General features: G+C 34.8%; 1 protein-coding gene across 1 annotated transcript in view; it reads right to left on the minus strand.

Annotated features, from left to right (window-relative positions):
* Positions 1–12,153, minus strand: part of LOC122036403 (DNA polymerase epsilon catalytic subunit A-like) — a 28,066-nt gene extending 15,913 nt beyond the window's left edge. Inside the window, exons 1-14 of the mRNA XM_042595701.1 lie at positions 12,002–12,153; positions 10,676–10,910; positions 10,490–10,555; positions 10,315–10,374; positions 10,061–10,156; positions 8,448–8,608; positions 8,166–8,254; positions 7,845–8,062; positions 6,501–6,587; positions 6,276–6,410; positions 5,927–6,049; positions 4,894–4,977; positions 4,256–4,420; positions 3,528–3,704 (exon numbers count right to left, since the gene is read on the minus strand). Of these exons, the coding sequence (XP_042451635.1) occupies positions 3,528–3,704; positions 4,256–4,420; positions 4,894–4,977; positions 5,927–6,049; positions 6,276–6,410; positions 6,501–6,587; positions 7,845–8,062; positions 8,166–8,254; positions 8,448–8,608; positions 10,061–10,156; positions 10,315–10,374; positions 10,490–10,555; positions 10,676–10,837 (1,623 nt within the window). The 5' untranslated portion in view covers positions 10,838–10,910; positions 12,002–12,153. The remainder of the gene's footprint in view (positions 1–3,527; positions 3,705–4,255; positions 4,421–4,893; positions 4,978–5,926; positions 6,050–6,275; positions 6,411–6,500; positions 6,588–7,844; positions 8,063–8,165; positions 8,255–8,447; positions 8,609–10,060; positions 10,157–10,314; positions 10,375–10,489; positions 10,556–10,675; positions 10,911–12,001) is intronic.
* Between the last annotated feature and the right edge of the window lie 86 nt (positions 12,154–12,239).

Below are 12,239 nucleotides of genomic sequence, written 5' to 3' on the forward strand. Positions count from 1 at the left end.
TGCTATGTAGAGGTTTGAGCAAGACGGAGGTGTGGCTAAGGCTTATGACTTCTTTAGGTGAGGACAGTGTGGGAGCCCTACATCCAGCCTAGTCATGCAATTACACTTAGGATCCTAGCTCAGAGGTGACTTCCCATCAGAGACAGACTAGACTACTTTGAGGATCGGTGTTGTCTTTTGTAGGTAGGAGATGGAGTCACAGGAGCACTTTACTGCGGAGGGTCAAAGAGTGGCTACATATGGGGCAGAAGATGTCTACTTGCTGGCAGATGTTACAAGTCGTTGGGTGTGTCTTCAGAGGAGGTCGTCTCACTAAAGCCAAACACCTTGCAATGTCGGTTTTGATACACTTTGTATGGAGATCTAGGAACAGTTGCATCATTGATGGAGGAAAGTTGGAGAGTGAGAAAATTTTTAAAAATGTACAAATCCATGTTTATCAAACTTTGGGAGTGTTTCTAATCTAACATTATGTCAGACATGAGACGCTACTAATTTCTAGGTATTATACCTTGGTCTTGCTTTGATATATATATATATTTTACTTATCCAAAAAAAAAAACTTAGCATGTTGTTCCAACCGTATAAGAAATTAAAGTACCAAATATCTCCCTTTACAAAATCTATTGTTTGTTTTACTGTGACATTTCCTGTTCTGAAAATATAACCACATTAAAGATTTGCTTAAATGAGAGATTAATCCATCAACATACAAGCTCAATTATGGCCCAAAATACCTAAATTAAGCAAATAGTCATCTTTATTCAGACTATGAACTTCATAATGGCCAATTTCCCACAGTTCTCACATCTCTATATAAAACTAAACCACAATGTCATAGGAAGAAACAACTCGTCTAATACACTTTATATCTTTAGGTGACGTTTGGCTTAGGGTTTGAGAATAACGGAATAGATTCATTCCCAAACCTTGTGTTTGGATGATGGGAATGAAATTAAAATTTTGGAATAAAACTCAAAAATTTGGATATTGATGAAACTCACCCCCTCCCTTGGATTTTTGATGGAAATAGGAATGAGAATTAAATTTTGGACAAAAGCACCCTTAATATATTTATTCAATTTTTCTTTCATATCACTTTCTCTCCTTGTTCTCTCTCTCATCATACTTCTTCTCTCCTCATTCTATCATCACACTTTTTTTCTCATCATACTTTTTCTCCTCAATCTCTTCCATCATACACTCTTCATTTTCTCTCATCACTTTCTCGCTCCTCATTCTCTCTCATCATGCTTTCTCTCCCATCACACTCTCTTTCTTTATTTTTTCTCATTACACTTTCTCTTTCCTCAATCTCTCTCATCACACACACTCTCTCTCCTCAATCTCTCTGATCACACACACTCTCTCTCCTTATTTTCTCTCATCACACTTTCTCTCTTTTCATTCTCTCTCATCATATTTTCTCTCTCCTCATCCTCTCTCATCATGCTCTCTCCCATCACAATCTCTTTCCTCATTTTCTCTCATCACAATTTCATTTTCTTCATTTTTTCCAATCACATTTTCTCTCTCCTCATCCTCTCTCATCATGCTCTCTCTCATCACACTCTCTTTCCTCATTTTCTCTCATCATACTTTCCCTCTCTTCATTTTTTCTCATCACATTTTCTCTTTCATTATATTTTTCTCTCATATTCAATTTTCTCTCTCATCTAATTTTTTCTCTTATTATCCTTTAAGAGTAAAAAAAGAATATTTTAATTTATTCTGCTAGAAAATATTCAACTAACCAAATATTATTTTTAAGAGTGATATCCATGCTCATTCTTATTCTCATTTCACAATACTATGATTTTCATTCCTATTCTGATTCCTAGGAAAGAACCAAACGTCACCTTAGAGACTAATACAATTAAATTGCCGCATTTAAACTTGTCCAATTTTCTTATCCAATTTTTCCATAAATGAATTGTATTTATTCTCAGTCTGGATATCCAAGTATAATGATCCCAACAATATAACAAATTAGGGATATTAACTAACCAAATAAAAAAATTATTTGGTTGGTTTCCTATATCTCTCCTTTTTCTTCTACTATGGAATTTGCAGAATAATCAATCATTACAATCTACATGTTTAGTATCCTCATTCCTATTTAAATGTGTTTTATTAGCATTTACATCAGAGTAGGAAAAAAACTTGATATAATGCAAGCAATGTGTTTTACGTCACTATCCTAGATGTCTAATCTCTATAGAATCCTTCCACACTAAAATAAGGGGTTATTAATTGGAAAATAAATAATGGTTCAAAAATATCAAGTTGTGCTGTTGAAGGTTCATTCCACCACCGGCTAGTACAAAAAAGATGTCTAGTATAGGATCATGGTCTCTGGATTCTTCCACAAGTTTCTGTGTTTGCAAGTGTGCAACAATGAGTTCCCCAATCCTTTCAAAAGATGCAGGAGATAGCTATGCCAAAGAGATAACTTGGAAATCATATCTATTGTGATGGCAAGACATGGGGACTATGAATCAAACTGTGGATGGTCATAGTCAACAAAACACAATAGATGATGAGTTCATGTAGGGTTTAAGCCAACTCTATCTTCTTCTCAACACCTACAATGACACTTTAACACTGACACTGTATCATTCCAAAATATCTTAGAACATATAACATAAATCGTGGCCATTAAGTATATCAAAAAATTCTTGATAATAAAGTTTCATGGTTACTACTTACTAGATATTGAGCAGAATAGAAGGTATGCACATCTGTTTAAGCTTGGAATTGAATTCAATGGCAACTTTTGTATAAGATACTAATACAACTTTTATAAATCTAATATTGTTGATAAGGGCATGCTAATTATACAGAGGAAAAAAAAAACAAGCTGTAAAAAAATGTTTACAAAATCATTAAACCAAAAAAATAATCAAAGGAACTCGAAAAGTAATCTGCAACTCACTATATAGAAAATGAGCCACAAAAGAAGCCTCACAATCATATATATGATTTTTCAAAGAGAGCCAAAGCACCTCTTCATTTGGCGCCATATGGCTTAGTTAGGCCTTTACAGGCATGCTTAAATATTAGTGGCATCCACCTATCTCGCTTGGCAATTCAGGTTGGACTAAACTACCTTAGACTTTCACGTGATATTAAAGCCAGCACCTCAACTCTTGTGATGTTGGGGCTAGGGAGACAAGTTTATTTGATCATAGCAACCACCAACATAGCAATTCAATCTTGCAACATCTTCACTCTTGGCGGATCGTAGCGAATGGGAGAGGAAGAGACTGAGTGGTTCTTTGATCAGCTAACAGATTAATTGATCAAATTGTCAAGATGACAGAGTTGATTATATTTGAAACAAGCTAGGTTTCTATGATATACACAAACCAGCTTGAGGGAGATTATTATGGGCTAATTGGGCTCATATGTAAATATTAAGCTGTAGAGGTCCATTTGTAACATTCCATATCCTTAGGGTAGATGGAGATCACCTAGGATTCTGTTATTCGTCATTGCTACATGAGCAAATAGAGCTGAAGATGTACCTCATAGGCAGATGGATCAAACTGAAACTTGATAGGAATATCTGATCTAAAGACACCGCTTTCAAGACATTCAACATGGCCACCAATATATGTCTCACATTCTAGAAGACGGTTCTTGTAGAATTTCTCAGAGTCTGACTGGTGTTTGTTAGGACAAATAACATTTGCCTTGTGAGCCTGCATATAGGGAAAGAATTGTAATGTCAGATTAGCAACAAGCAAAGGCAACAAAAACATAATGATACAGTAACAAAATATTCATTTTTAACCTGAACTAAGACCATGAACACAAAGTTTCCAGAAACTCTAATGCAAGTACTTTAATTTTAAAAAATCACAAATCTAATAGGGCATATGTTAAAGGCATAAAAAACTGCATTTAAAAATTGGCCAATGATAACAAAATAACTTTTCAGAGGAGACACACGTTCATTAAAAAAAACACTTTGCTAGACAAGGCCAGGCTGCCACCATATTCTACAATACATTTGTGAAATTTATTTCCTATAAAAATAGAAACACAATTCATGTCTTCCTTAATACACTACCTGTTGTGGCATAAAAGCAATCAAAATGATAAAAGAGGAAAAGATTGGCTGAACCAGAACAATAATCATTTCAATTGACAAGAATTTAGGAATTAGATAAGGTTCAACTATATGTAGAACAGATACAGCACAATTAGACTACATTTGTAGTGAGAACAAGCAAACAAATAATAGCCTTACCTGTACCATAAGTAGCATTTCACAAAGTGTTCCACTTCCTTTTCGAAGGACTTCATCTGGGGGCATAGGAATTATAGTTGCAAGAGAGAATATAAATGGATGAACATATGTCATGTATAGATAATATGTTGCAACAGCATCAGACACAGAATATGAAGCCATCATCTGAGTGAACAACAAAGAGACACAAAACCAGAATGTAAAGAATATGAACAAGAATAAGATGGAAAATTTGATTAATAAGCATAGAAAAATTCTGGTTTTCTTAGTTATTTAAGTGTTTTGTTCTATTTTCTAAAAGAAAAAGAAAAGAAACCTTGCAGAGTTGCCTTTCCCATCTCTCTTATTTGTTTCTTGTCCTTAGCATCTTGCTATAAACAAAACACTGCAGAATTTATTGCTTATCCTTTCTTTCCTTGGATTAGCATTTTGCTAAAATAAACAAAAAATTGCAGATTTGCTACTTTCTAGTTTGACCAGAAAAAATGTTCAGCCAGTTAAATGATACATGACGGTAAACATTTTCTATAATATCAGCACCTTATTAAACACATTAAAAATAGCTTACTCAAGTCAATTCTCCAACCATCAATTCTGAGCAAGATATGAAGTTATATTAGGATAATAGTCCAGGATACCTGAGGTTGTTCCACGGCGAAACGAACCATGTCCTCTGGATTTACTTCCAATGGATTGTAACCCAATTTAGCCTTTGTGACAGCCTGGTGAATGGAAGAAATATGAGTAAAGTTCAAACCTGTTTGTTAACAGTAAAGAGGTTACAGAAGGGTATCAACTTTCAGCCAGAAAAGTGGAGTTTATTTAGCTAACAAGATCAACAAATAATGTCAAAGTAAGAACAGCTATTACTCAAAATGTTGTGCCTTCAGTACAGAATAAAGTGAAAAGGCGAAATTATAGTTTCAGAAATACACAGCCAATTCTTTCAATTCATGTCCCATTAAACAAATAAGTTTATATGCTAACATAAGTGAGGTAAAAGTAAGCTCAATATTACTAACTCCAGTGATGCTAGAAACCCATATAAATGTTATTTCTAATTCAAGCTGAGCTAAAGATTAAAGTGTCTTCAACTAACAAGAAAGCATAGAACTCAATGCTCAGCATCTAAGCTAGTAGACAAGCCTTTTTACAAACAGAAGGGATAAACCCCGACCAAGTGATGAAAAGAGGATTTGAATTCAAGACCTTGACAACGATTTCCAAAGCTCTTACCAACTAAAGTGACAGATAATTTTGAAGATAGTATGACAAGTTATTATCTAGTTAAGATATTTCTTTTTAAAATCCAAGAAACAAGATAGAAAACAGTTGTACATGGAAACATGGAGTCAAATTAATAGATGAAGATATACAGAAGTAACAGAACACAACTAAATGCAGGTTTTTGTATTAACAGTGCATAGCATGTCTTTTGTTTACATTGTGCTTCATGAGATTATCAGTGGGAAAGAAAAGGGAAAATTTTATCAATAATCCTTATTCCTTAATACTACTTACCATTATAGTGCTTAAAATATATATAAACACCAAGTAAAACAAGTGAGCGTAGAATATAGAGAAGTACAGGAGATTATCACACACCTTGAGTTTAACAAACAATAGAAACTCTAGCCTTTAAATAATTAGATCCAATTTGATTTACATCACCTTAAGACCTTGGCTTCCTTGAGGAAGGTAACTGTCACGTTTGACCCAAGCAAAACAGTCAAGATGACACGAAAATTTGGAACGACATTCCCCTTGATGGTTGTCACACTGGAAACCAATTTCCTGATAAAGCAAATTCATTATATAATAAGAAAAGATGTCAAATGGCAATAGCAACATTGAACTTAATTTCTATCAATCATTGGTCATATGAAATCAAAGCTATTGTGACACAAAGAGCAAAGGAAAAAAATGTGAGAGCATTAGCATATTGCCATATTCTACCTGTAAAATGGGGTGTTGGCCAAATCATTAATTATAATAAACAGAAGGAATATGCTGCACGTACCTCGTTCATCTTAATACCATTATGAGAGGCTCTTGTCTCTAGGAATGGCCAATCAAAAAAATCACCATTGTACGTAACATATACGCTTGGCTTAATCTCTTGCATATGTGCAAACCATGTTTTTAAAAGTTCTTTCTGAAATGCCAATAAAATCAAAGAAGCCGATGAGCCTTAATATGCAAGGACAATTATGGCAACCAAATCAAAGAACTTACACTTAGATACCTCGTTTTTCACATTTTTAACTTTGAAGCAGCCTTCAAATTCTGGTTTTGGAGTATACTCCAGATCTTCAATATCCTCACCAACACACTATCAGGGTGAGCCACAGTATGCACAAGGAAAAAAAATATTATTTATACCTAACAAAAAGAGATATTGAATATTCACAAAGAAGAACATTAGTTATTGATGTTCAGACTATCATGCTGCATTATGTAACTTATATCTGGTGTTACACATGCACTCTCCAGTTCAAGTGTGAGTATATAAGTGCTAAGTAACTAACTAGATCACAATGAATTTTGACAGAAATAGATGAAGTTCTGAAATTAATTTGTAATTCTTTTGGAGACTTAATTCATCAATCAATCAATCTTTATAAAATACACACTTTCTGATTTCTAACATATCAAATACAAACCAAATATGCAATACAAACAGTATTTCTGCTGAAATCCATATGTGACAAGCATGAAAGACGAGTAGCCAGCCAGGCCAGGCAAATGTGTGGCTACATGACCCAAAAAACATAGCAACCAAACTAATGAATCATCCAGTAACAAAAAAAGGAGGCAAGTGAGAATGAGGAGTGAAAGTCTTGGATTTAAAAATTCATATAAACCTCAATTTTAGGTTGAAATTTTCAACAAAGACCACCAACAGCTATAAATTTATACGGCAAGTTAGTTGCAATATATGAAACTCTAGTTAATAGCAGATTGCAAGCATGAAAGAATATCAAAGAAAAAGCCACTCTTAGGGAATCTCTTTCACGAAGTTGTAATGTTTAAGAAAAAAAATCTCAATGTAGTGCTTACAAAATTTGGATCATCTCAGTAATTAAATAGTTTACTTGGAGGCATAAATTATCAATATGTAGCACTTCAGGACATGGGTTATTTCAACTGCTTAATCGTGTTTGTGAATTCTTAGTCACTAGTTTGACAAATGAAGGTTTTTTAAGGAAAAGCATGCACTTTGTAGTTTGTACAGAAGAATATGATGTCTGCTCATGGTAATTTGTTAAAAATTGGAAGAATAGAAACACATAAGTAATGACTCAAATTCAATATCTGTTCAAGAAGTTGATAGAAGAGACACGACATTTCATTGACATGATTATTTCATGTTTGACTGGTAGTAGGGCTGACTTAAGCACGGTTATATTTTTAAAATCTTAACATTGACAGAAAACAAATACAAAAATCTACTGCTGTATTATGTTTGAATGGATAATCACTTTTTAAAAATAATAATAATAATAATAATAATAATAATAAATTACAAAAAGTTCACATCTATATTTCTATTTTCTTAACTACAATAAATGTAAAATGTGGTTGTTACCTCTCGGTTGATTATCAAGAAACCTTGTCCGTCTATCATGTAGGATATCATCATTATGAGATCATGCTCAGCGTCAGGAAATTTCAAAGGCAGTTTTGTAGTTTCAATATCAAATGCACATACATGAACTTCTGCACGTTGAAGAAGATCAGCCCTTTTCTCAAGTAAAATACCATCACTTGACACAGATATATCATACCATTGACCACATCTAACATCTGCAAAAGTAGCCACCATTTGGCATTATATTTCTACAATAAGAAAGAGATTGAACAATTGATTACAAAAAGAGAAAAGAATAAGCATAGAAACACAACCTACCATTGTCAATAGCATAACGTACATGATATGGAACGTCGTATTCACGAAGGTCAATAATGCAGTCCAACAGATCTTGTGATCTTTCCTTACTGAAAGTGATGATAAAATCAACAAATTTTAAGTAGAGCAGATAAAGATGCAGGTGCCAAAAAACAATGTCGTAAGTCAATTTTTTCAATTAAAAAAAATGACAAACTTATGCAAAAGGAGAATGAAGCAGATGGACACAAAATGAGAACTTCAGTTTTATATAAATGGCATATCAACGTTATTAAGTTCTACCTTTCACCAATAAATATGGTTTCAAATGCTTCTGAAGCCTCTAATTTTGACTTATTCCTTTCAGCCACATGCATAAGATCATTCTTTACACGCATCAGTTGTTGGACAGTGTCAAAGCTAAGCTTCAAATACGACCTGCGCAAACCAGAAAGATGGTTTTTCTGGATAAAAAGGTGTCATTTTATTAGAGCAAGATACACCTAATCAGATAATAAATATAATAATTGACATAATTTGACACTCAAGCATTAAGAAGATAAGTGAAAGAAAAAATAAAAATTTAACAGATTCATTGACAAGATTATATCCTTCTATTGTCTGTCAGTTTTTTCATAATCAAGATTAGTAAGGTTACCTCCATACAAGCTAAAGCAATAAGTGAGGACCTAATTCATAAACCTTTTTCATGCCATCATAGTCTTGTTAGGTGTTAGAGTTAATTTGTTCCTTTTAGACTTTGAATGTGGATTAACATTACCCTCATAGGGGTATTTGTACCAAGCCCAGTGGTTTGAGCATGTAGCACCACTCGTAATTTGGTCATACCAAGCCCCTATGAGTTTGACTCAAATGATAAATGGACTTCATTAATTCATCAATATATGCAATAAAAACAGGATATATTAAAACCCTAAATTTGAGTAAGGGTAAATTATTAGAAATTTAGAATTAACAACAATTGAGGGTAATTATGGTGTGATGATTAATTTTTGAGATTGCATTAAATTTATTTGAGATGAATTGTTCGTGATTGGAGGACAATTATAAGTTAGGGTTTAAGTTTGAGATAGATTAATATTGTTAAAATTGAACCAAACAATTATTGATGGTAATTAGCATAATTAAAGCCCAAATTCAGCTTTAATGAATCCATCAGGTGGGCATTGTGGTTAGGAGTGAGTCTAAATTAGGCTCAATTTAGATAAATTTTGATCAATTAAGGGCTGAATTAAGTTTTGGTTGGGATAGATGACTTCAATCAGGTTTGGTTAGACTTAGTGGAGTTTTGGGATGCTAGCATTATCGATATCATTCTCCCTTCTCTTTCCTACATTCCACTCGAAAGCTTCTTCTCCCTTTGCTATGTGTCATCGTAATCTTGCCTCAACCCCTGCTCACATGCACAAGTGTGACCCCAACAGAAGCCATTGGTAACTCCTATCTCCTGATATACTTTTCTCCGTCTCACAGTCCCTCACTCCTCCCTCGATCACAGCTGGGTCAGATATTTATTATTGCCAATATAAAAGTACAACATGAAAGACCTCATCCAAGTTACTTTTCCTTGTATTGAGAATAGGGAAAACAATCAATCCTATCATGTTTAGCTAAATAGGTCCAGCATGATTTGTAACCCAGCTTGTTAATAAAAACAATGCACAAGTGACAACATACATAGAGAGAATAGGAAGAAATGATATTTTTTTTAGGTAAAACATCTAAAGAAACAATAGCAAAAATAGAAACATGAACGCGTCTAATAAAGAAATTAAAGCAACCAATAGTGGACATTTCAAAACCATAAATTATCGCTTCTTCCAGAAGGGTCATTATCACAAATGGAAAAAAAAGAAAGAGACAAACTGCCAAACATGTGAAAACTGTTAGCTTACTAAATCCAAATCCTCTTTCTCCACTATGACAATATCAGCAATTTCTCCTTCATATCTTCGCTTAAGATATGCCTCAATTTCAAACTCCATCTTATGCTGCAAAGTTGCAACCGAATAAAAGTGTGTTCTTTTATCTTTAAAAGAAATTATACAAAAAGTAGAATGGATTCAAGTAACCAATTGTCTTATAATCCATAAAGATAACAATTCAAGAACTCCATTTTGAAATAAGACTGCACAAGTAATACACCCACCTTGGTGGCAGCATAGAAATAAGGTGGAAATTTATGTTTCACTTTAAAGGTAGATCCATCCTGCAGAAAAGGGAAAAAGAAAAGCATTGCAACATTCATGACAGGCAAAAACAATAACCTAAAAGAATTTCAGCCTAACAAGATCGTTAGCAGGAGTAATTTAGATGGAACTAACCTGAGAAACAAAGTAAAGATCCACGCAGCTGTACATCTTGTTAGTTTCTTGATCCTCCCATGATGACTGTAAGAAGGCTAAAGTTGAGTAACAAATTAATCGAGAAAGAAAAGAACTAATTTGATATGACTGAGATAGTGGTTAATAATCAACATAGCTAAACAAAGATGAAGGAATTATTCTTACTGGTGAAAATGTGAGTAACCAACCAAGCTTCTTATCACCTTCAGTATAGAGATCAAACCCCAACTTGCGCTCAAGCAGTTCCTCATGGTTCAGATGGAGATTTTGCTTTGCTGAATTTCTAGCAACACTGGACCTTCCTCTCCACCGACCACGGGCATTCATAGTGGTTATAAACTAAATTTTGTTGAAGCAGCAGTAATTTTAACCTAAATTGTGGGATTTGGGTAGTTTCTAACTGAAACAAGAAAAGATATGTCATTGCTGATAGAAATCACTAACTTGGTTGATTTGTATACACTTTGTTTTAAACATGCTAACTATGCATCAAAAAAGTCAATTAAATTAGTAAAAAAAGGAATACAATAATAAATGGCATGGTCAATTATGTCCAAAGATTGCCTATCAGTCCAAAGACCTCATCTGCAATAGCCGTTACATTCTACAGATATCATCCAATGTTATGTTATGCCCTATGTCCACCATGTGCAAACCTAAGGAAATGAAGGTGTCATAAAGTTCAACTGAGAAAATATGGGCAAAATAATGCAGAGAGTTAACAAGATAGCATTAAGATTCCCTGTAAGGCTAAGTATATAGAGACAAACACAATCACCAGCTCAAATAACTAGTAGAACCAAACACTGCTTCTTGAAACAGGTTTAATGTTGCTCGCATAACCCCGCCTTTTACAAACCATACATCTTTTAGGTTTATTCAATCAAACTTGTACCTCAACAACTATAGCCCCAAACCTTTAAAATATTAAAAAAAAAAATTGACAATGACACAACGCACTCAACCTCACAACACATAATAAGATTGTCTAAATTCCCCGATTACCTGGAAGTTGCTAGAGATTAAGAGGATCCCAGAAACAATGCGTTATAAAGACAACTACATAGAAACATCACTGTTGCACATGCAGAAAGAGAAGAAAATGGCATGTTGCCAGAACGGGGAAGAATAGAGAGTTGCTGCAGCAGCTTTTGCTAACCCAAATATAGTATGACGTAATGAGGGCTACTGCTCATACGGAAGAGGAAGAGAAGTGTTGAGGGAGGCTGCCGTTTGGCACACATGGAAAGGGAAAAGAGGAAGAGACAGGCGGAGGGATGGTTCTGCCGGAAATGGTAGCTGTAGGCAGCGTAGAAGCAGGGGCCGACGCGCGACCCAATTGGATGCTAAATGATGCTAGGGCACCGGCGTGGGAAGGCGCTTCGGTTAACAAGTGACCGCGATCGAGAATCCTAACGACCCCGACGAACGGCCACAAGCAGGGAGAGCGCAGAAAGGGGCAGCGAAGATGGGTTGGAGCAGGGTGCATACCTTCGTCGAAATAGGAGTCGCCTTCTCCGCCGATCGCCGACGATGGAACGGAGACGAATGCGACGAAGCTTAGCTTAGGGCGTCCGAAGGTGGGGGGTGCGAACGTGGGGGAGCGTCAGCTTAGGGCTTCTATGTATGATTTACGCGGGAAAGTTCGGCAGATTCCATTTTACAAAAAAAAGAAAAAAAAAATCATTTGGTCCATTTCTCAGAGCGGCCGGCCCATGGGTCTCAGGGT

Source organism: Zingiber officinale, unplaced genomic scaffold, assembly GCF_018446385.1.
Source record: "Zingiber officinale cultivar Zhangliang unplaced genomic scaffold, Zo_v1.1 ctg154, whole genome shotgun sequence".
Taxonomy (NCBI): domain Eukaryota; kingdom Viridiplantae; phylum Streptophyta; class Magnoliopsida; order Zingiberales; family Zingiberaceae; genus Zingiber; species Zingiber officinale.